The sequence below is a fragment of the Pteropus medius genome, unplaced genomic scaffold (assembly GCF_902729225.1).
Source record: "Pteropus medius unplaced genomic scaffold, Ma_sr-lr_union100, whole genome shotgun sequence".
Lineage (NCBI taxonomy): Eukaryota > Metazoa > Chordata > Mammalia > Chiroptera > Pteropodidae > Pteropus > Pteropus medius.
In genome coordinates this window covers 46140496-46167122 of record NW_024349800.1, presented here as the reverse complement: position 1 = coordinate 46167122, position 26627 = coordinate 46140496, and the positions used below count along the sequence as shown (strand labels likewise).

At 36.7% G+C, this 26627-nt stretch overlaps 1 protein-coding gene across 3 annotated transcripts in view; it reads right to left on the bottom strand.

The window, feature by feature from the left end:
- Nucleotides 1-24439, bottom strand: part of MEMO1 (mediator of cell motility 1) — a 95474-nt gene extending 71035 nt beyond the window's left edge. Inside the window, exon 1 of one of the 3 annotated variants that reach the window (XM_039887465.1) lies at nt 23608-24439. In XM_039887465.1, the coding sequence (XP_039743399.1) occupies nt 23608-23668 (61 nt within the window). In that variant the 5' untranslated portion in view covers nt 23669-24439. The remainder of the gene's footprint in view (nt 1-23607) is intronic. The other 2 variants (XM_039887466.1, XM_039887468.1) reach the window with 2 other exon arrangements.
- Between the last annotated feature and the right edge of the window lie 2188 nt (nt 24440-26627).

Genomic DNA, 26627 nt, shown 5'->3' with positions numbered 1-26627 from the left:
TTTGTATTTATGTAGAATATGTCTGGACGAACACAAAAGGAATAGATCAGTGACCGCATCCTCACAAGGGAACTAAGATTAGTGGGAAACTTTACTTTTCACTGTACACCCATTTGTATCTTTGGCATTTTGCACTATGTACAAGTACTACCTATCCAGAAGTATAAAAAAAGATGGTGCAGTCATATAACATAATACCATGTAGTCATAAACAATGATGCTACAGACATATTTAATGACATGGAAAAAATCCTATAAATGCTAAGTCCAATTTATAAACCACTGTTAGACCTAAGACAACACCTACATTAATAATCTAGGTTAAAATAAATAAAACCAAACTGCTGAGAATTGCTATTTGACCAATATCATATACACATTAGAGTATCAGGATATATGTGGGCCAATATGACAAGACTTCCCTATTATCAGAAAGGGATTCCCCCTTTTTACTTCACTCTCATAAGTATGATATCCATCACCAAATTTCTGACAGAATCGGAGAACACAGAAACAGTCCAGAGAAGTATGATCTAGAAAAGTGGACATTAAATATCTTATTAATATCTGTATAATTCCTTCCCAATGAATAAAATGTAATTGTTTCAACAGCTTGTGTGTTTGGGGGGGGAGGCTGTTTTTCTTTTATCTCGCAAGGACTTGAGTTATTTTCCACTCTGACTTCTTCAGCAATCATTTATCAGATAATCTAGAGAACTTAAATTGCTTTTTGAAGCAATTAACTATAATTTAATGCAATTTCTGTTTTTGTACTTTTGTTATGGCATGTTTGAGGCCTGCTTCCTTCTTTCTTTCACTAAAAGCATTGGTACTACATTTGCTAGCTCACCCATCTAAAGAATTATGTTTCTGATTTTGCAATCATAAATGCAAACAAAAGGAATCTCAGCAAACTCTTCCTTGATAACTAGCCAAGAAAACCTGCCTAATGTAGACTAAGAGATGGGCATGCCAGGTATCAAATAGGCAGAAAAGAAAAAGTAGTCAGGCATTACAGCCATCAATACAAAAGGCTTTCCAAGGAATTCTGAGATTGATTACTTAGAGGGGAAACTAAGTTTGGAAACTAAAGGGCACAGTTAACATAGAAGTAGAGCTGTATGTGTGCATCCACTCTGCCAAACCCTTTCCGTATCCCTTTGGACTGTTTTCACTGAACTACCTAATGTTGAAGCAAATGTGTTAATGTAAAAGTGTCCAAATTGAAGAACACTTGGGTTTAAACCTAAGTGGGACCTGGCCCTCTCCCATTCCCAGAAGATTATACCAGAAAAGTTTTGAGAGCTGTAGCCATGCTCAGGCACTAACACCTTTAAGAGGCCTTAGACAACTGTCACTGGCACCTTCTTTTAAAACACAGCAGCCACAAAAATTCCATTAAGGAAATAAAAACGCCCTCCCAAACCCCTTTACACAGGCTAATTTGATAGAAGACAAGTAGGTAGGTAGGTAGGTAGGTAGGTAGGTAAGTAGGTAGGTAGATAAGCAGGTGGGCAGGCAGATAGTCAGACAGACATAACCATTTCACCGATCTTAATTGGAGATAGCAAATGACAACCACTTCAAGAAAAACAAAGCAGCTAACACTGCCTCCTTTTTCATCATCTCTGCATCTCCCAATATGAAGTATCCAACACCTCAAATATATCAATTCACTCATTTTATGAAATATGACAGGCATTAACAATTGTAATTTTATACCTCACAACAAAGAAAGCCATCTATTAATGTCATGGGCAAGTCAACATTCAAATATGCTTTTGGAATTTATCTAAATAGATAGCAAACAACCTGAATATTAGAGTGCATTTGGGGGAAGATACACAGTTTCTAAGATTTTCTCTAACATTCACATTAAACTTGTATTATTGGTTAACAATCCTGTAGCTTGCTCTGTAAAACTCAAGCCAGAATTTCATGTTATAGAGTGATAATTAAAAATATAGCATTTGGTCTTAGTAGCACAGCTTTCATAAGGAAATCAAAGCAACTTTCAAACACCTATTAATTATGGCCTTTCTAAATTATCCTGTTTGCTGCAGTGGAGTACAAGCATGAACATGATTACATTCCACCATGGTGACACATGAAATTTAAAACATTTGTGATTAATATTCAATAATTACTATTAATGGGGATATAGCAACAAAAGTTATTTTGTATAAAATATTTCAGAGTGAAAAGTGAAATATTCTCAACCTAAACTTCAGTAACGTCATCCAGAACAATTTGAAAAAAAAAGTCTAAATATTTTTATTCTATTAAAGACATGTTACCCTCACACTATGAACAAGTGGTAAAAAATACAAAAGTGTTCTGTTTTAAGCTACTTTAGATATACTTGATACTCAATTTAAAAAGGAGGTGATATTATGGAAGAAAAAAACTGTAAACTAGGAGGTCAGTTAAAAACAAAATTTACAGTTTATCTACAATGTAACACAGTACTGGGCTCCTAAAAATCTTATTCTTGGTTAACTGTCATAGTAATCACATAACACAATTATGATCTCTAGCTTAAAATAAACAGACTAAAAAAAAAAGCAGTTTCCTCACATTCATACAGCAAATAAATGGCCATGACAAGATTTTGAGCCATTTTGTTCTGTCTCTGAAATGTGGGGCTGTCCTGTTACACAACACACTGCCTACTCTAAGAGACAAGTGATTCAGGTGACAGTCCTAGTTTTCTCACACACCTGGGCCTCAACTTCCTTTTCTGTAATATGAAGAGGGCAAACTCAACTATGTCTCTAATTGTAGGTTACTGTAATATATTAAGAGGTAGAATTGTTTAGGTTGATGCTTAAAGAAGATAATTATCAATCATGTGTATGCATAGTACTAGGTATGACTGTGTGCCATGAGCTTTAATTCTATGCTTTCCTCAAGTGTTATATTAGAAACTAAGATTATTAAGTCAATATCAGGTTGGTCACTTCTTAAGTTATAAAAATGTGTAATCACTATGTTGTAATGCCTGAATAAATGTCGAATGTAATTGAAAAATTAGAAAAAAATATTTTAAAAAATTAAGAAAGTCAACATAAGAGTGACAGAGCAAATATCAAGAACCTCTTTACCCAAAGTAAGAAAAGAAAATTAAGTATATATAAGACAACTGAGTATATATAAGACAATTTAATGACCCTTACACCTTTCTTGATAAAAATTCTGAAATAAAGCCTTTTATGGTAAAGTTTTGAAAATTATGAATCTCGCTGTATTTTAATCATTAAAAAAATTATCAGAGGGCATTTATTAATTGCCAACATTATTTAGGAGACTTGCTACTTTGATTTAAGAAAGATCAAGTCTCCTTGGGAAAATGGTGGACTTCACATCTGGGGCAAAAAATGTAAAATGAGCCTGGAACACCTTATACCAGATACAACAGTTAATTTTATATTTGAAAAAATATAAAATTTTTTCAAGTCACCTTGAATGAGTTATGGGGTGTCTAGACATTTGGTCAAAGGTTATTCTGGGTGTGTCTGCCAGGGTGGGTGTTTCTGGATGAGATTAACATTTGAATCTGTAGACTGAATAAAGCAGACTGCTCTCCCTAAATATGAGTGAGCCCCATTCAATAAGTTTAAAAATCTTTGTAAAGAATATTGTTTTTAAGCAAAACAACCTAATTCAGTAGATGTTGCCACATTTGTAAATAGTATAAAACCAATATTCTGTCAGTGGTTATCTTTTGGTGTCAAATTGTGGATACAGTATTTTGGCCTTCTCTATACATTCTAATTTTTTCTATAGTAACCAAGTATTTTTATGATGAGAAAAAAAAGTTTTATATGAATATAGGATAATACAGGGCTTCATTCTATAGAGGAAGATGGAAATAACAACGAATACTAAATTGTTTTGTAGTTATTGACATAATTTCACTAAGTGAAAACTGCCATGTAAGAAATGTTCATATGTCCCAATCATTTGACAATCAATAGTAACTATTTTTAAAAGAAATATATTTACTTAATAAAATGATGAATTTTTAAAACGTGTGCTCATGGTTAGTGGGAGGTTTAAAATTTTTCAGTTTGTTTACATAAAGACTTCTAAAAGTATGAAATTATGAAATTACTGTTCTGAACTCTATTCTCAAATATCTTAGAGAGTCATCTAAGGGATTGTTCAGGATACTTAGACAATAGGCATCAAAATGCACAAGTGCCAACCAAGAGTCGGGAGTCCTGCTTGTGTGTCTTAATTTGTGGTTTAAGAGCCACATTCAAAACAGAATCAGCTGGTGTGCTTATTAAAAATTCAGACACTCCACCCCCACCCCCACCCCCACCACCACAGCCTAACCCAAAAAGACTGAATCAGAGTATGAAAGGACGTGGCAAATAGTACTTCATCAAAGATTATTTTATTTCTTCCTATAAACCTTAAATTTCTTCCCCCAGCCAACTCATGAAACCATCTCACATCAGTTAAAGAGTTTCAGGTATCTCATCTTGTGAAGTAATCCTAGTATCTGATTCTGCCTCACTTGGCAACAGGACGCATCTACCGACTTGAGTGCCTTCTGGCTTCAATTAACACCAAGGGGCCCAGGGCTGACTGCAAACAGCTTCTACCCTGGCATCACCAACTCTGCTCAGAAACTCTAATGCTGATCTCCTGACCTGGAAGTCTCTGAATCTTGCACTGCTTTACAGTATTACCCTAACAGTATTAGCAGATTTCCTCCCCTAGCAGCAAACCTTCTTGTTATTAGACAGCCTCTGGTCTGTTAGTGGCCAAACTATAGAGTGATAAATTCTCTAAGAAGTACCTCAGATAAATTACAAAGGAGGCCTCTCTCTCTCACTTTTTATCTCCTTGATTACAAAACTACCCTCCACTTCATACCCTTGCATTCTAAATTCCATACTTTCAAAGATGACTTATGAATGGAAACTTAAGGTTATATACTTTTCTAATGACTCAAATTGGTTGCTAAGTAAAAAATTAAAACACATGCACATGCATAGCTTGTTTTCTCACGGTTTCAACATCCCTGAAAAATCCAGCATTTTAAACCACAAAACTCCAATAAACTTATGAAATATCTATGGACAAATATAGAATACCAAAATCTAAATCAACTCAATCTTTTATTTCTAACTGCATGCCACACAGAAAAATAAAACAATGGCCATGAGTAACAGAAATAGGTAGTGAAATCCTAAGAGTTCTAAGGGGGTACATTGGTTTTTCTTAAGCCAAAATAAGAATAACATGAAAAAAAAAAGTTTCTCCCATCTAAATAATTTGCAAAAGGAAAGTAAAGCTAATGTAAAAAAAAATTTGAAATGTTAAAAATAAGTAAATACCAGTGTAGCAAGTGCAACACCTAAATTATGCATTCTCCTGAGACAAAACTCCTTTAACTAGACAAAGGTGGAGTTTGGAGAAAATTCTCATCTACCAATCTATGTGACAGAGACAGGAGTCAGCAGGCAATATATATACAAGAAGGTCTTATTGGACCCAATTAAGTGAAAACCTACACTCCTCCTAAACTCATGCCCTACCACCTAGACCATGGGAGATGCCACCCAGATCTCAAGAGTCCTTAGCTTACATATCCGTTGGTGGGTATATCTTGAAAAAGGCAGTAGTGTCCTAGTTTCATTTCTTCCCCACCCACTATGTGGGCTGAGTACTAAAAAACAAAGTGTCTTTGCCTAGAAACAAACTATCTCTAGAAAGACAGAAAGGAAAGGAGAGAAAGGAAAAAGTACACAGCAATAATGAGCAGAGAAAGGAGTCTCCACTCTCAAACACATTTAAATGTGGCAAAAATAAAAGTGCTAAAAATGTCAAAATATATACATTATAATGACCTAGCATTACTGGTCACTAACAAGCCACATTTCTAAAAGTTACTAAAAATGCACTCTCACATATTAAAAATCTAGACAATGAAAAAGAACTCATACTGTCTAGAAAATTGGATTGCACATATAAACCACTTTCTCAAGTGGCCCATAAACTGTAAACTTTCTCCTCAAGTGGCCCATAAACTGTGAACTAGGTAGATTTAACTTCTAGCCTCTTGCCTCTTAATATAGGTAATTTCAACTACTTTTTAAAAATGTTTCTCCTGAAATTAGTGTTCCTCAACTGAACACTTGAACAGGGGAAAAATAAAGTGGCAAATGAGGAAGCAAATTTTCAGTTTAAAATTTTTAAACAGAGTTGCAAGGAGACAAGCACTCATGAACAGCAGCACAAACATACTGAGCTTAAAAGAGTCTCCATTTACATTCCAAATTCAGAAAGAAATATATGTCAAACCTATAAAGAATATATTTTCAAAACCAATATAAAGTATTCAAGAAAACGGCTTTGAAGTATGAATAATTAAATATATCAGATGTCAAAGGGATATCCATTTCTAAAAACTCACAATATTAATTACTATGATCGTATTCTTGCTATTTATACAGATCAACAAACACAAAGCACACTTTTTCCTTTTAGAGTTTCAACTTTTCCCTTCCTGATGAAGTTAAACACCAATATCTTCCACAAGAAAATAAATCTTTAGATTATAATCTTAAGACTTATAATGAGACAAGATGAACAAAATGAAAATGTTTATCAAAAAAACATTACTGATATTGCATATATGGCTTTAATCCTCTTTTTTAATAGCAAGCAATTACTGAGCCCCTTGCAATAAGACACTAATTACAAAAAGGTATCAGTGAGAGCCATTTCCATCAAGAGGCTTATCTAGTTGGGGAAAAGGCTAAATAACACAAGGTAGGGTATACACAGTGCCTGAGGAAGGATTTAAGAGTTGAGAAGAAAGAAAAATGCTGGGAAGAAAAATGAACTTAAATTAAATTATGTCTTAAAGTAAAACCAGAGAAGCAGAAGATGGCAGAGTATTTCCAACAGAAGGAAGTTATGAACAAAAGCACAGAGGTGGTCATGACAATTCCAGCTGCATGACACAGAAGGCTGCATAGTTGAGAAGTGGAGAGCTGGAATAAGTGAACCCTTAAATGAACCCTATGTTAACCTCCCCAAATTCTTAGTGTATTTATAAAATAAACTACCTGTATTTAATAAATATTCCTGATTAACTTATATGTAGAAACCATTTATTACTATATTAGATGATGAACAAACTACAGAATGACTGTATCTAAGTCCAAAACATAAAATGTCTTTAGTTATTTATAAGTGAACCCTATGTTAAGGAGTTTGCTAGTTTTCCATACAGACAGACGACGGGGAGCCACCAAAAGTTCTTATGCTTGAAAATGTGTTTTAATTATAAGAGCGACATATTGAAACATGTGCATTGTACGGTTTATGCAACACCTATTGCTAAAAAGTTTAATTTTACATATATGGAATACTTCTTAAGTAAGATTATCTTGCTTTTATTGATCTTATACTAAGAAATCCACAAAATAAAATATTTTACAAGTCAAATGATTTCCTAACACTTATTTTCAAATAAATATGTTTAATAATATAGAATATTAATTTATGAAAAGCTTTGAACAGGAAGCAATTCAGAATGGTTAAGAGCTCCAACTCTGGAGCCAGCTGGTTAGAACGCCAGCACAAACTTCATGACCTTAAACAACCTAAGCTTCAGCTTTTTCACGTGGTTGCTGTATTAAGAGAGAAAAGCAAGCACAAATGCCTGACACACAGTAAGGACTTGATTAACGCTGGCTATAATCATTAAATAGAATCCAGATGCTCTACCACTAGTCGTTGGCTCATCTGAATTTTGGTGGGGGTTTATTTGTACTTATTTTCTATCTCCGCAAATTCTTAGTTTATTTAAAAAATAAACTACCTGTATTTAATAAATATTTCTGATTAACTTATATGTAGAAACCACTTATTACTATATCAGATGATGAACAAACTGCAGAATGACTGTATCTAAGTCTAAAACATAAAATGTCTTTAGTTATTTAAAAACAACACTGGTATATACACACAATGGAATAGTATTCAGCCATGAGAAAGAAGGAAATTCTGCCATTTATGACAAGAACAGACCTTGTGGGCATTATGTTAAGTGAAATTAGTCAGACACAGAAACAAATACTGTATGATCTCACTTATATATGAAATTTAAAAACATCGCACTCATAGAAACAGCAGAATGGTTGCCAGGGCCTGGGGAGAAGAGAAAGCGGGGAGAAGTTGGTCAGAGGTCACAAACTTCTAGTTATAAAATGAGTATTTCTGAGGCTGCAATGTACAGCCATAGTGACTATAGTTAACAATATTGTATTGTATGCTTGAAAGTTGCTAAGACAGTAAGTCATAAATGTTCTCACCATAAAAAAGAAATGGTAATTAGGTGATGGAGGATATAATAAACCCTTCTGTGGTAATCATTTTGCAACATACAAGGATATCAAAACATCACACTGTACACCTTAAACTTACACATTGTTACATGTCAATTATATTTCCATAATGCAGAAAAAAGATGTCATTATTTTTCAAAATAGAAGACATCATGTATTTCCAAGTCCCTAAAATAAAAGTTATAATGCTGAAAGTGATAATTTATCTAAATACTTAATCTAAAATGATTTCTTCTTGGATGGTAATAAGTAACAAAGGTTCTATCTTTTTACATACTTATTTTCCACCAGAAATTAATGTTGCCCCTCTTATACTAGTGTTAATAACCATTTAGAATCACACTTATTCACTTATAAATAGAAAAATTTCCACTCTACTATTGCATAAACCAGAAACCCTAATCTGTATGTGATGTTTAACTTAATAATCTAGAACTAAGTTATTAACGTAGTCCTCAATTATTAATAAGTATAACCATTACCTTTATTAAGTTCAAGATATTTATTTAGTAACAAAAATAATTTTCTTCCATATAGTCTTTTCACTCATTCATTCATCTACTTATTTTAAAAAGTTTACAAAATGCCTATTACACATCAAGACAGGCCTATTACATATTTGGTGCTGGGGAGACAACAAAAAACAAGACAGAAATGTCTGTGTTCTCATGGAACATACATTCTAGAGGGAGGCAGGCAGATAGTAAGTAAGTGAACAAATTAAGTAACTTCAAATTGTGATAAATACCATGAAAGAAATAAACAATTATTTATTTCATGGTCATTCTATGTGCAGTACAAGAAGAGGGAGAAAGAAAAAACAGGAAAGGCATGTGACAACTGTATTGAGACCTAAAAAATAAGAAAAGGCAAGAAAGGAGCTGGGGGAAGAGATTTCTAGGAGGAGAGAATAGCAAGTACAACAGCCCTGGGGTAAGGAGCTTATTAATATGTTAGAGAAATGGGAAGGAAAAACGACCAGTTTCATGAATCCTAAAAAAAAGTGAACGAGAAAGAATGACAAAAGATGGGGTAGGATAGGCAGGCATAAACCAAATCATGTAAGCTATCTATAATCAGAAGTTTAAACAGAAAATCACTGAAGCAGTAATTATTAAGCAGTACATTATCTGATTAACATTTTTTTTAGTTATCAAACATACACTAGTAAGGTAAGCACACTAAGAAACATAATTAAATATATAATTTAACTTTGTCATATATTTGGCAAGTCAGAGTCATTCCAATAATTTAATAACTAATCAGATTAATCATCCAATCATTCATAAAGCATTTAGTGAGCTCCTGCTCTGTGCCAGACAATTTCTTTGAGTACTGGAAATACGAAGATGATAATAGTGATACCACCTTCTACTCTGAGTGGTAAATACAAAACTGATAATGGTGATGTCATCTTCTGAGCAACCCAATTTTCTTCCTAAAGGCTCAAAGCAGTGATTCTCTATCTATGCTGTGTATTAGAAGTACCTGTGATGTATGGTAAAAAATGCAGGTATCTGGGAAATTCTAATTCATAGGTTTCCAATAATTTCTCAATACACTTTCAGAAACAACGAGGGAGAAAGTATATCAAAATCATATATAATTTAAAAATCACATCTCCCCACTGTCCTCTTAAGAATCATGCTAAATGAGCCCCCGTAAATTAACGGACAGAGTATATAATATGGCACAGTGTGTACTAGGCGCAGTGTGTGTGTGTGTGTGTGTGTGTGTGTGTGTAGAGCAAGACGTTAAGATTGATAACCACTACAATGGAGAGTTCTTGAGGGTTTTCTGGGGTTTGTTTAATTGCCAAAAAAAAGCAGGTTTCATTTAAGAATGTCTTTAATGTAACTGTAGCTGAATATTACATTTTATTAAATCTCAGTCCTTGAGTACACATATTTTGGTGTTCTGTGCTGAAATGGGAAGTATCAATGGTAGTCTCAAGGAAAAGCACTTGTCTGACTAAGCTGCAAACTGACCTGGCAGCTTTTTTATGGAGCACCATTTTTCTTAAAAGAAAGACTGAACAATAAATGATGGTTACTTAATCTTGGATATTTAGCAGATTTTTCCTTGAAAATCAACAGTGAGTTTATCATATCAAGAAAAACAACTGTCAATATCTATTGCTAACTATAAAATTCAAGCTTTGAGAAATTTTTGCAAACTCATTTCTACCACTGTGGGCTTGAAAGCTTCCCAAATCAAAAAATTTTCTGATGACAATGGTGATATTAATGTGATTCCCTGACAACAAATAATGAAATATGTAAATATGTGGAAGATCTGCATGACCAAAGGAAAAATATATATTCCAATTGACTAATGTGTGGTATTAAAAGAAACACCCTGTACAGATGAACGATCCATTCAAAGTAGAGCACAGACCAACTGAAAACAGAATATGAAAACTTCATTGCTATGTTTTCAAATTCCACATTGCAATTAAATTTATCCTTTCAAAACTGTCTTCAAAGATACACCATTTGATTGTGTTGACACTTTCACAGATTTATTAAAGATGTGTAACTTAGCTGTATGTCAAATATATTTCAATAAAAGTTTCTTTTTAAAAAATTAACACTTGGATTTTACTATAGCATCAAAGGATATCCACAATCTGTGAAAAACTTACTAAAATAATCTGTCCTTTTTCTAACTACATACCTCTACAAGGCCAGATTTTATTCATATGTTTCAAGTAAAAGAACCTATCGCAATAGAGTGCATGCAGTAATAGATATGCGAATCCAGCTGTTTTCTATTAAGCTCGGCATTAAAAACATTTGCAAAAATTTAATAAATGCCAATCTCTTATTTTCCTTATTCTGGAAGAGACCGTGACTGTCATTAAAAATGCTACTTATGTTAATGTATAATTGATTATTATTTTTAAATTAATTCAAAGTAAATATTTTTAAAGGTTCTCAGTTTTAGTTTCTAATTAAATACACATTGATAAATAAAACCCACATAAACAAAATCTCTCTGGAGTTATCAATAATTTTGAAGAAGTGTAAAGGGATTTTGAGACTGAAAAGTTTGAAAACAATTGTTGGACATATAATATTTTATTTAGCTACTCTTTGGGCTCACCTTACTGAATGCATCATAACTATCTTCCACTGAAGAACAAGAATGACCAAAAACACGGTGCGATAGGTAGAATGACTCTCTGTTATAATATGAAAAGGTCTTCAATTATTAAATTTGTTAAGTATAAAAGGCAAAGAATAAAACAATTACATAATATACTATCGTTTGCTGAAAGGGGAGAGGAAATGATGACATATTCATATGTGCTTATATATGTATGAACACTGGGCTGACATTCAAAAAATTGATAAAAACTACCTATAAGGGAAAGGGAACATGAAATACACAAGGACAGTATAGAAAAACATACTTCTCGATGGATAACTTTAATTTTTAGTTACAATTTAATCTAAATATAATTTAATTTAGAAAATAATCCTAAACCAATGTTAAACCATAATTCAAATACGTTTTCAATTTCTAGGTTACTCTGACCTCAGAAAACAAAAAATCTTACTCTTGTTATAGGCTCTGAAGCAAAATAGTACTACTAGCAACTAAATATTTATACTAGAAGAATAGCATTGGTCAATCTGATTTCTAGGATACAAGAGGGAAATGTTTTTTAAACCTATAAATAAATCTCTCATCTGAAAAAAAAGAAAATAGTAATGAATAAAATGATTAATAAAAAACTCACGTGAAACAGCAGTTGTTTTATTAACTCATACTTAAATGATGTTACTGATGGAATTAAAAGCAAAATTAGATCCTGCACAAGAAAAAAAAATCAGTAAAATTGAAGACAAAGCAAAGCAAATTATCCAAAAGGAAGCACAGAGTAAAAAATAAAAAATAATAATTCTCAGTGAACTGTGAGACAATATTAAGCTATCTAACATACTTCTGATTAGAGTCTAGAAAAAAAGAGAGTAAAAAGAAAAAATATTAGAGGTAATAATAAAAATATTTTCCCAAATTTGCTGCAAACTAAAACCCACAGATTCAAAAAACTTGACGAATCCCAAACAGGATAAGTTCAAAAAAAATTACTCAAAGGCACATGATAATAAAATATCAGGAAAACAGTAATGTTAAAAAAAAAGCAAACAGTGGAAAAAAGACACACTGTATTCAGAGGAACAAATATTTTAAAAATAACAGAATCCTCAGAAGCTATGCAAGCCAAAATACAATAGAACCTTTATAAGGTGCTAAAAAAAAAAAGTAATGTCAACATACCACTGAATTCAATGCCTACCAAACTACCTTTCAAAAATGGGGTAAAAAAAAAACTACAGTAATCAAAACTGGTGGTACTGGCATAGGACAAACAGACATATAGGTCAATGCACTAGAGCTGAGACCAGAAATAAACCCATTTATGCCCAATTGATAGGAACATTCAATGGGGAAAGAACAGTATCTTCAATAAATGCTGCTGAGACAACTGGATATTCACATGCAAAAGAATGACATTGGACCCCAACTCACTCCATATACAAAACTTAAAATGGATCAACAACCTAAATGTAAAACTTTAAACTATAAAACTCAGAAGAAAATACAGAGGCAAACAAATCTTCATGATCTCAGATTTGCTTATGGTTTCTTGGATATAACACCAGAGCATGAGCGACAAAAGAAAAAGCAAGTAAAATTAAATTTTATCAAAATGTAAAACTTTTGTGCATGAAAGAATATTATCAAGTAAGCAAAAAGAAAATCTATAGAATGGGAGAAGATACTTGCAAATCATGTATCGAATAAGGGATTAATTTCCAGAATATATAAAAAACTCTTACAACTCAATAACAAAAACATAAACAACCCAATTCAAAAATGGACAAAGGCCCTGAACAGACATTTCTCCAAAGATGATATACAGGTAGCTAATAAGCACATGAAAAGATGTTCAACATCATTTGTCATTAGAAAAATGCAAATCAAAACCATAATGATACTTCACACTCATAAGAATGGCGATTATCAAAATAAGTGTTGGCAAGGATGTGCATTGCCAGTAGGAATGTAAAATGGTGCAGCTGCTGTGGAAATCAGTTTAGTGGTTCTGCAAAAAGTGAAACATAGAATTACCATATGACCCAGCAATTCCACTCATAGATAGATAACCAAAAGACTGAAAGCTGGGACTCAAGCAGGTACCTGTTTACAATATTCATAGCAGTATTATTCACAAAAGCCAAAAGATGGAAACAACCCAAAGGTCTATCAACAGATGAATAGAATATGGTATATACATATAATGGCTATTATTCAGCCTTAAAAAGGAATGAAATTCTGATACATGCTACAACATGTATCTTGCCTGAAAACATGCTAAGTGAAATAAGCCAGACATAAAAAATATATAAATTGTAAGAGTCCACTTAAATGAGGCACCTAGAATAGGCAAATTCATAGATAAAAGTAGAATGGTGGTTGCCAGCAGCTGGGGGAGGAGTCAACAGAGAGCGTTTAATGGGCACAGACTTCCAGCTGGGGAAGATAAAAATGTTCTAGAGATGGATACTGGTAATAGTTGCAAATAATATGAATGTACTTAATGCCACAGAAGTGTACACTTAGAAATCAGTAAAACAGTAAATTTTGCTCTATAAATTTTACCACACACAAAAAAAGTGTCTTTGTATATCTGGAGCACTGCCAGATAATTTATGCTAACAATATGATTTATGGTGAACTGTTTTTGTTCTCCTGGTACCGCACTATATCTCCTAGGCCACACTGTATCAGTACGACCTCTGCAGGAAAGAGGAGGGCTGGAGATTGAGTAGCTAAGGTCAGTCACAAGGGTGCTCCATATCTACATGACAGACCCCCAATTAAAACTCTGGAAACCAAGGCCTCTGTGAGCTTCCCTGATTGGCAATTCTTCATACTTGTCACACATCACTAATGGGAGATTAGCACTGTCCAAACAACTCCACTGAGAGGACAGCTGGATATTGCGCCTAGTTTCTCCTGGGCTCCACTGTATGCACCTTTTCCTTCTCTTGATTTTAATCTGTGTCCTTTCTCTGTAATAAATCGTATCCATAAGTGCAACAGCTTTTCTGAGTTCTGTGAGTTCTTCTAATCATCAAACCTGAAGGTGGTCTTAATGACCCCTGACACATATGAAAAAGTACATAAATATTAACCAAGAGAAAGCTGGATTGGCTTTATTAATATAAAACAAGGAACATTTCAGAAGAATTATTACCAGAAATAAAAAGGTACATACACAATGACAAAGAGCTAATTTATCAAGAAAACATAATCCTGAACGTGCACATCATATAATAGATTCAAAATATATGAAACCAACAAATCAGTAACATAAAAAAAAAAAAAGACAATTCCAGAATTATAGTTGAAAATTTCAACACTACTCTCAGGACTTGAAAGACAGAATAAATAGAAAATCAATAGGAATATAGAAGATTTAAACACAATAACCCAACTTAATCTAATTAACATTTAAAGAGCATTCCACCCCACAACTACAGAAAACATACATTATTTTCAAAGGAACACATAACACTCACTAAGACAGACCATAAAACAAGCCATAAAACAAGTCTTGTCTTGGCCCAAGGGAGAAAATCAGAAGCAACATTTCCTAAACTTATTTTATCATTAACCCTTTTTGCAAAGGCTTCTCCAAGGACAACTTTTCTCAGAAGACTTGGGAAAATCTATGCCACCCATTTTCGACACCTCTTCCTATTTCTCCTCCTAATTGTGACTAACAAAACAAGGGAATCAATAAAAATAACCTTCTCTTGACTACCTAGCCAGGATTAGCCAATCTTATGAAGTACACGCAAAAGTTCGAAAGCAGGAATAAGCTTGACATATTTGGAGAAGAGCAAGGGGGTCAGAGTGGCTGGAACAGCAGAAGGTAAATGATAGTGGTAGGAGATAAAATCAAAAGTTAAATAAAGGTCAAAGCATGTAAGACCTAAGCCTCAGTAAGAATTTTAAATGTGATTCTAAGTATGATGGGAGGGTTTTGAGAAAAGAATATTATCTTATTTACATTTTAAAGGATCTTCCAGGATGCTGTGTAAACAAAAGAATGGAAACTAGGTAGGCAACTGGTTAGTTAGGAACCTTTAGCTGCATTGTTAGAGGTGGCTTAGACCAGACTTAAATATGTTTGTCAAAGAAAAAATGTCCAAGGAAATCTATATAAATTGTGTTGAGATGCCTTAAAGCATTTTCTTTACTTGGATACCAGGACATGTCATTCTCCTCATGAGATGTTTAATCCATCTTCCTTACATGATCACACCTCCCCAACCTCTTCAAGCTGGAAATATTCTAAGGCTCAGTAATTGAACCTCTTTTTAGCTATTCTGATTCCTACGGTGATTTTATCCTGATACTTGACTTTAAATATCATCTGTATAATGATAATTCCCAATTTTACATGTCCAGTCTAGGCCTTTCCCCTAAACTCCAGACTCATGTATATACTCGACTATATAGCAAACATCTCAAACTTAACGAAAACCAAAACTGAGCTCCTAATCGTCCCCTTCCAAACATGCTTCCCTTAAATCTTCCCTGAGATAATATCAACTTCACTATTGTAACTGCACAGGGATAAAACTTAAAGAGATCCATGATTCTTCTCTTTCTCTCACACTCCGCACCTCGAGTATGTCAGCAAATCCTTTCAGCTCTACCTTCGAAATATATCCAGTAGCCAACCAGTTCTCACCCACCTCCACTGCTATTACTCAATCCAAACCATCATCATCTCATTTGGATTACTCCTTTCCTTTCAACCAGTCTCTCTAGTTCTGCCCTTGCCACTGCCTTCACCACTTCCCAGCTGTAGTCTACTCTCAACACAGCAGTCAAGTGAGTCTGTAAATCTTAATTACATTATGTCATCAACTGCTCAAAACCTTCCAATGGCTATCTCACTCAAGTCAAAGTCCTTACAATGGTCTTCGAGACCTAAAACCATGTGACCACACATCTTTGTGCCTCTGCTCCAGGCCCTTTACCTCTTAACTTCATATCAAACTACTCTGCCCCAGGTCACTTCATTCCAGCTGCAACGGCATACTTGCTGTTTCTCAAATACTCCAGACGTGCTCTAGCCTCAGGACTTTTAAATTTGCTGTGTCCTACGGCCTAAAACCTTCTAGTCCCTAAAAGTTATCTACAATGCAAGCCTGTTCTTTCAACTACTTCAAGTCTTCATTCAAATGTCATCTCAGTTAAGTCTTTCCATGCCATTTAAAAATTGCAAACTTCGCTCATCCTTTAACATTCCTTATGCGTCAGCTCTGATTTGCTTTATAATTTTCTATAGTACTTTCCTCTATCAAACATACTACATATTTTACTTACTTTGTCTGTCTCCTCCAACTAGAATATAAACTCTTGGGATTTCTGTCTTTCATCTCCTGCTATACACCTACTCCCTAGAGCAGTACCTTTCATATAAAACTTAATTTGTTCAATATTAAATCACTGAATATTAAATAAAACCTCTCCAGAAGTACCAAGTTTTGTTAGGTCCAATTCAAATTCTGGGACTAATCTAATTAAAATATATCAATTCCTTTGTCAGTATTTATATTATATGAATAATATTCAACATTTATAAGTGTTTTTGTTATGCTTTTACTATTTTATAATCTAAGACATATTTACCAGACAATTATAGATTGCTTACTTATTCCAAACAATTCAACTTACTTACTCTGCCATTAATATAAATAGAAAGAACAGAAGGCTCCAGCTAAAAGGCCTAGGTTCAAATCCTACCTCCACTATTTACCAGCAGCATGATTCAGGCGATTTAGCTTCCTCCAAATCTTAGTTTTTCAACAATAAAATACCAATGTGCGGGTAGATTAAAGACTTGCCTGCCTTACCTATCCTACACCTAATCATAATATTATTGTAAACATCAAAAATGTATGAGAAAATGCTTCATAAACTGTAAACGATATACAAATGTGAGTTAAATGTCTATACTCTAGTTTGTGAAAGTTATGAAATGGAACAGAAGAGTTCAGTGTTTGGGGCAGCATATTTCACCACACTTCTCTGCTCCTAACACTAAACTCTAGTTTTAGAGTCAGACTGGCTCTTCCACTTACTTACTGTACCTTAAGCAAGTTACTCAAGCTCTCTGAGTCATTGTTTCCACATCCCTAAACGGATATAATACCAACCTTGTAGCATCCTTTTGAAGATTAAAGATAATATACATACATATGTGATGTGCCTATGGAACACACTTAATGAACAACGTTTTTATTTGTTGCTGTCTTGTTCTACTTTCCAATGGAGAAAACCTCAAAAGCAGATAATACAAACTACACCACAGAGAGAGGGAAGATGATGATTTTGACTTGGAAATTGCTTGTGAAAGAACAAGAAATGAGAAAGAGCTGGAGGTAATCAAGCAATAACTTCAACAGTTTGCCTATTAAATTTGTTCTTTCCTTCTTGCCTTTTGCCAAGATAAAATGAGATGCGAAGAAAAATCAGCATACAGAAAACCCTATTTCATAACCTAAAAAAGTTCATTTCAAAACTAAATATTACAGTCTTTCCTCTTCAAAGAAGAATATCTTTATTAGTTTTTCAATTTCTCACATACCGAGATTTATTTTGACACTCTAGAACTCGTTATATGCCAAAAAAAGTCATGATTTTCCAACTACAGAAACTTGATATAATTTTATTAAGTATGTTTAGAAATATGAATAAAAAGAACTTAAAAAGTAAAACTTAAATTAAGATATATATCATGCAAACATGTCGAGAATGCTTTTTGAAATCGTTAGACTTTGATATATTTCCTCAATTCCATGACACCAGCAATTATAAGATGTACTATCAATATAACAACCATTTTTGCGGGGTGAGGGAACCTTCTTACATTAAATATACACTTAGATATAAAAAAATCAATTTCAGAAAACATTAAAATGTAATAGATGCTTCTGGGATACTAAAAATGTTCTATTTCTTGATCTAGGGTCTGGTTACATGGAATATGTTAAATTTGTGCATGTTCATCAAAGTGTACACTTGATTTGTATACTTTTTCTATATGTATGTTTACTTCAACAACAACAAAAATATAATGTACCACTACTTCATACAGATACAGCTATCAATCAGATGAATTACTGATTTAAATATGAAAGGTGAAAAAATAAAGCTTCTAAAAGAAAACATAGGAAAGTTAACTTCTTGACATGGAGGTAGGTAAAGATTTCATAAATGGAAACAAAAGAGCACTAAATAATTGATAAACTGGACTTCTTTAAAAACAAGAGCTTTGATTCACCAAGCCACCAAGATAATGAAAGAGCTACCTACAGAGTAAAAGATACCTACAATACATATATCTAACAAGACTATATCCAGAATCAATTAATATGAAAAAAGTAAACAGCATAATAGAAAAAAAGGTAAAAGCCTAAACACTTCACAAAACCAGAAATCCAAATGGCCAATAAACAATGAGAAGGTGTGCAACTTCATTAGTCAACAGGAAAATAAAATTAAAACTACAATGCAACACCACACACCCTTCTATAATAACTAAAAATAAAGACTGACAGTACCAAGCATTGGCAAAGATGTGGAACAACTGGAACTCTCACACACTACTGGTGGGACTGTGTATTTTGTAAACTCACTTTGAAAAACTTTAGCAGAATCTAAAAACTACCATACCATATAACGATTATCAAGACCTAATAATTCCACTCCAAGGTATATACACACAAATACATACATATACACATACATTCACGAAGGGGAAAAAAGTACAAAAATGTTGATAGTAGCAAAACTTTAAACAACCCAAATGTCCATTACAGTATAATGGGCAAACTGTGGTATGGTCACACAATAGACTACAACAATGAGAAAGAACTACAATACAAACTAATCTCATAATTGTAATGTTGAGCAAAAGAAGCTCAAATAAGACATATTAGTATATGATTCCACTTATATAGAGTTCGAAAACAGACAAAACTTTTCTATAGTGTTAAAATACAAGAAAATATAAGGATGGGGTGGGTGGGGGATGAGAACTGCAGTTACTGATGTTTCCTGAGCTGGGTGCTGACTACGTGAATGTGTTTATTTTGTGAAAAGTCATCCAGCTGTACACTTTCCTTTACGTAAGTCATACTTCCTTAAAAATCTTACATTAAAAGGTATCCCCCAACTGCTGGATCAAAATTTCTAATACTTTCTTATCACCATGAGTCTTCACTCATACTATGCTCAGAGACTTAACTGAAACAGTCCTATAAAACCCCTGCTCTTCAGGATTTAAACATTAATATCTCTGTCCATATATACTATATGCCAAGCACTTTAACATTCATTTACTCAAATATTTATTGAATATCTACTATATACAAAATCTGTACAGAGTACTTAGGGTACTAAAAAATGAAGAATACATAGTTTCTGCCTTAGAGGAGTTCATAATCTTATAGAAGACCACAAGTAACAAGGCAAATATATGTAGAGAGATAAGCAAAGGATATTATGGGAGCACAAAGGAACATCAAAAATAGTCTGGGGAAGAGAAGGCATTAGGGTTGACTTCATAGAGGTATTAACACCTGAGTCTTTAAAAGGTGAGTAGGCGTTATCCTGGAAATAGTGCACTCCAACAGAGGGAACAGCTTGATAAGAAACAGCACAGTGTATTTAACGAAACAATGAACAGCTGCTAGATGCTGTTTAAGGTTAGTTAAAGGCAAGAACTGGGATGGGTGGAGGGTAGTGGCCAAAGAAAGATAGGAAGATGCCAAGTCACAAAGGGACTGATACCTTATCCAACCGGCAAGATGGGACAAGTGAGGTTTTACGCAAAGAAATTGTGGTCAGATAGGTTATTCAGGGAGCAAAAGACTTAAGGAGGATAAGGCTGACAGAAAGAAAGCCGGTCAGGAGGCGGTTATAATTGTCCTGACAGACAACAAGGGCCTTAAATAATGAAATGAAAGCTAGTAACAAATCTGGAGAAAGTACAGAGTATAAACACGAGCTGCAGGCCTAGAGATCACACTCTGAGAGCCACTAACCTACACTAGAGATCCACAAATTTTTTCTGTAAAGGACCAAACAGTAAGGATTTTAGGCTTTACGGGCCACATACGGTCTCTATTGCACATCTTGGATTTTGTTTTTTAAACCCTTTAAAATTTAAAAACCATTCTTAGCTAGTAGACTTTAAGAAAAAGACAGCAGGCTGGATTTGTGAGCATAGTTTGCTGATCCCTGCTGTATATCCGTAAAGAAGTAAGGATTAACCTTCCTATGAGATTAATTTTCCTAAAATGCTACGCTCATATTAGTCCCCTACTCAGAAACTTCTCCATTGGTCCTGACCGCCTACTGAATAAGTCAAATCCCTATGATGCGTAGCATTCAGACATCTATACTCTAGCTCCAACCAGTCTCATGAACTGCACCCCTGTGTGAACCTTCCATTCTTATCAAATTGACCTACTTACATTTACCTGCTTCTGTATCTTTGTGGTGTTCCTCCATGTTCTTTCCTACTTCCCAAATCTTTCTTCAAAGTACAATTCAAATCCTACTTTGAAGTGATTCCACCCTCCTCAGAACTCCTAAGAGCACTGTCTCAATTTATCTGATAATAGCTGTCTTGAGCTATTACTTACTTCAAATAAACTAAATTCCTTGAGGGCAAGGACTAATTTATACTTCCATCAATGTATCTACCATATAACAAGGGGTAAATAAAAATGAAGATGTGTGTGTGTGTGTGTGTGTGTATGTGTATGTAACATATATATATGTACACACACTTCTTCTAAACTAGCAAATGTGATTTTACCCTTATTTATATCAGCCATTGAACACTTTAACCTCAGACACAATTTGAATGCTGTAGGAACCACAGAATGGCAATCCACAAGCACATCACTCTCCTATTACACATTTTAGGACTAGTTTACCAGAAAAACAATAATAATACAAGTAGAATTTTTCCAGTGGTCAATGTGATCAATATAGGTACACTGGGATATTAAATACAGAAATTACAAGACCACATCAAAGTATACTCGGCTACATTAAAAATTCTTTTTAACAAGATTCTCTGTGACAATTTTGCATTACCAAAATGGCATTACTGATTTCATTAAGAAATCAGGGAAAGTATATTATAAAATTTTTAGAAAATAGTACATTTTAGTTCACTATTGATAAACATCTACAATCACAAAATGTTTTGAGCTAGATTATGTCCTCCTCTACTTGAGATTACTAAAGAAGTCTTTTTCAAGTCCAAAGTGTGAACTATGCCTTATCTACACAAAGAATGTTCAAAAAATTATAAAAAAAAACCTTCATAATCATTTGCCCACATTTCAATACAAACTACAAATAAGTTTAAAACATTTAGAGAAAGGTAGAGAAAACAAAAACAAAAAATTAACCAAAAGATAACCATGAAAGTGAATACTGAGACTTTTTAACTCTTTAAAACACACTGAAGAAAGCTTAGTAATTTACAACCCTGAAGAGACTACTATTCATTGATAAATTTAATATTAATAATGCACTAACTGGAGGACAAACCCAGGAACCAGGGACTCCCATTTCTCAATTCCTATTCTGCCTCTGGTTTAGTACAGTCTTTGGCACATTGCCCCCTCCCCCCATATGTTAAACAAGAAAAGCTTAACCGACATTCTAAGGTTGTTAGAATTGATCAAATGTTTATGAAGTACTTTAGGAACATAAAGGGAAGCTGACATAATCATTAAATGTCATGTGCTTGATACAAAACTGTAGCTACCTGTTGGGCTTGCAAATCCAATCATCATGATTTTTTTGTGTCTTCTTAACACAGCAAATCTTAAGTCAGTAAAGTGCATGTACTTAATGAGCTAGTTTAGCAACCTCAGAGAAATGAATTGTCTTCCAATCTCTGTTTTCTCACAAAACATGTCACTCTCCAACCCAACAGTTTGCAAAGGGAAACGTGATCCGATTTTCATTAAAGTTAGGTCTCAGTTATTGATAAGCCAACACCAAATGACTGAACACTATTAGGATCCACAGTGGAACTTTCTTTGTTAACATACCAGGAATGTGGCTCCTGAAAGAAATCCCAGAAAAGAGTCATTCTAACAAGAGCTTTATTAAAAGGAAAGTCCCTACACTTTCTTAAAGAGCTCAAAAATGTTTTTAAATAGTGTGGACAGAAGACTAATTCACTCAAAACCTAATTTAATTTGTTAGGTAGTTTCAGCACCTGCTTGGTGTTGAGCGACTAGAGGCTGGTGAGGCTGCTCAGAAAAAAGTGCTGATGCCATCTCCAGCTGCCCCTTTCGTGAATGACAGTAACAATGCAAACACTGACAAAAGAACTGGGAGGCCACCCCGAACCTCTGCTTAGCAATACTCCTACCCTACCCCCCACAAACAAAGCTGCAAATCCCAGTTTAAAAGGCCCTCCTCTTCCAGATCTCACCCGCGGAGACCTTGTCTCTAGTCTGGCAACGTGGGAAAGCACCACCCTTCACTCTTCAAGACAGCTGAGCACCTTAGAGGGGAGGGGGAAATACTGCCTCTTTCTAAACTGCCGGAGGAAAAGGGAGACTTCCTTTCAGCAGCCGGCGAGCAGAGCGGGTGTGCACAGAGAGACTCCGAGAACTCCCCGGGTCCCGGACCGCCGGCGGGGAGGAGAGAGGGCGGGAGGGCGGAGGGTCGCCCGGCTCCAGGTGGGGGCAGCGGGGCTCGGGCGCCGGGCGAACCGTGCTCCGCGGGGTGGCAGCGCTCGGCCGCCCGCTTCCCGGCGGCCGGAGGGGGCGACGAGGAGGCTCGGGTCCGGGAGCACATTCTTTCCTCGAGGCCGGTCCCGAGGGACGGCGCCGGAGGCCCGGGGCGGCCACTCTCGCTCTCGCCCAACTCCGGGGTGAGCGCGAGGGCGGCCGGCCCCGGGCTGGCCGGCGGGATGCCCGCGGGCGGGCGAGGCGGCGAGGCCGGCCTCGGGCCCGCTCCCTCCGCACGCGGTCGGCGGCCGGCGGCCGTCCGCGCCCTCGTCCCTCCCGCCGCCGCGCGGGGCAGGGCCGCCGACCTCGGCCGGCCGGGCGCGGAGCCAGGCGGCGGCGGCGGGCAGCCGGCCGGCCTGGGGCCCTACCTGAGGCTGTGTACCAGCTCCCGGCGTGGCTGGCTTCCCGGCAGACCACTCGGTTGGACATCTTGGTGCCTGTGCCGCCTATGGTGCACGAGGATGAATGAGGAGGCGGCGGCGGCGGCGGCAGGAGCGGCTCCGCGAGGGGACGAGACACCGCGGGCCCAGCCCAGGAGGAGGCGGCAGCGGGGAGGGGATCGGCCCGGCCCAGGAGGAGGAGGAAGAGGAGGAGGTGGCGGCGGCCCAGGAGGAGGAGATGGCAGCCGGGGCGGTGGCGGCGGCAGCAACAATCACCACAAACTCCGGCGACCGCCGGAAGATGGGGCCCGCGGCGGCTTCACCCAAGCCCGGAAAGCCCTGGCCCAGCCCCTGGAGTCGCCGCTGCTGCCCGGCCGGGGCTGGTTCCGCCGAGCCGCCCCCACGGCCCCCTCCCCTCCCGGTTGGCCTCCCGGAGCCACCGCCGGTGACCCCACCCCCGTGACTCCGCGCCCCCCCCCCCCCACCCCCGCGGGGTCCCGCACCACCCACCCCAAGCCCCGGCAGGGCCCTCCTGCCCGCCCGGCCGCCGGGCCGCCGGCCCCGCCCCGCCCCGCTCCTCCTCCGGCCGCGCTGCGAGGTTAGCGGCGGAAACCGGACAGGCCAGACGGCATCAGGGGTCGAGCGGCCCCGCGAGGAAGCAGCGGCGGCTGCAGCTCCGCGCACACAAAAGCCCAGGGCCGGGGCCTGAACCGGGGAAGGCAGACCCGGAGAAGAGCCAACGGTTCCTTACTCGCCACTCTAACGGGTCCTGCCCACTGAGCATGCCCAGCAGCCGCTGCCAGGCCCGCCGAGGAATCTCAACGTGCTCGCTCCGCTCTCCGGGGTTTAGAGGCAGCAGAGGATGGGAGGGGGAGGGCGAGGGGAGCAGGACGCAGCCGCAGGGCAAGCCCCCTCCCCCAGCCAACTTCCTTAAATGAAGAGTACAGAGGGTACGCAGATGCGGCTTTCCACCAGGAAAGTCCAGCTCGTACCCCCATCATACAGAGGAATCCTTAATGCATTCGCACCCCCCCTGGCCCCCAGGTTTCACTCCTAGGGACGCAAATCTGTGGCCACGTTGGGAAGTTCATTTGTAGAAGCAGGCACATGGTAATGTGTGCCTGTGGTCCTGCAAATGTTAGTTTTTGCTTCACAGGACCACCCTAACCACCTAATCTTGGCTTCGATACTGTAAACATGTATCTTGTTTCGTGTTACATTTGTTAGGTGCCTTCTTAACTCCCTCACTAAAGTGTGGTATAGCTGGCCTCAGTTATTCTCATCTATAAAATGGGGATAACTATACTCAAGGGATGTCCCTAGGGCTGAGTTCAATGCAGAGCCTTACAGTCGGCATACAACATTGTTTCCAATTCTCCATTTTTTTTTTATCAATTCCAGCATTACACCTGAGTGTCAGGAACAAAAAATTCCTTTAAAATTATAGAATAATCACAGCAAAGTAGGATATCTTGGACCTCCCAAGAAGTGTTATGAAGTAAACCATTCCAAAACTAGGAAGAGAGTAAGAGAAAGTTGCGTATCTTCAATCAAAGATTTGGGGTTTAAAGCCATAAAATTGTTATATCAGAATTTCACACTAAATAGATCCTTCATAGAGTCCAAAGCGGACAACTGACAGCCTAATATTCAAGTTTCCCTACACTATAATCTACATTTTTTAAAAAAGTACTATCCTGTTCCTACACACACACACACACACACACACCCCAACCTTTTTCAATTTTAAGGCCCAAGGATCTTGTGTGAGATCCCAGTCCTAAAGCCTGGTCACTAGAACACTCACTCTTTCACACCTTTTCCTACACTGTTATTAGGCTAACATATCTCCATTAAATGTATGTATCTCTCACTTCACCATTAACCTGCCCAAATAGTAAGATCTGCGAGGGATGAGGGGAGCACATGCCAAGTAATCAATCATTTAGGGATTAACAGAAAAAGGAAAGCCGGATTCTGTGGTACCCTGCCAGGAGTACCAAAACTCAGTGATAACTGATGAAATGGTAAACTTTTCATTGTAAATTTCAAGAAAAGATAACTTGATATGGTTGTGGTGCTGATAATAATGATAGCTCTTGAAATTATTGGATTCAGTTTCCATGGCCAAAAAAAGGAAGTGAGGGAGCATTGGATACAATGAACTAAGAAAGGTTCATATTTTAGGCAGGTCATATTAGGAAATTGGATTTAGTCCTGGCTCTGTTACTCATCAGCTGTATGATCATGGACATCTAGCAATTTAATCTTTTTAAGCTTCAGTTTTCTCATTTGTCAAATGCAAACAGCAGTAATATCTAACTCATAGACTTGCTGTGAAAATCCTTAAGGTATGTGAAAACAATTTATAAATTGTTCTTTGTAAATATTATCATTATTCTCTGCTCCTAGCAACAATCCTAGGTCTCATTCCAAACTAGTAATCTAATTTTATCCACCACCCACCCCCCAAGGATTTTTTCTTACGATAAAATTCAGCAAAGATCACAATGCTAAGTGAAAAGTTAGAGGATCTTCTATAATCTCTAGTATGCTCTCAATATATCCCATCATTACTCCCCCACGTCCATCTTATTCTGACTACCTTACTCAGAAATAAGTTGAAACTATTTACTTACCCATCTCCTCTAAATTAAAGAAAATCCATATAATGCAAAATACTTACTTTGTATCCCAGGGGAAGCCTGTTTGGCAATACTGTACAATTTTCTTGTTATTATTAACAATTTCCATTATATTCACCAGGGATTTGGGTTTGACATTCCATAAACATCATTTATAATAAAGAGCATGAAGGAAATCTTCCTTATGAAGCACAGATCTTCAATAAATAAGGCACCACTAGTCCCGGAACCCAACATTAATAACCCAACATATCTTCTGAAATAGCATGTCGGATTATTTACTGCATTAGTCTGTACTAGCAAATGATCAGAAACAACCACAATGTCCATCAATCTGAGACTTGTTAAACTAGGACGTAATCA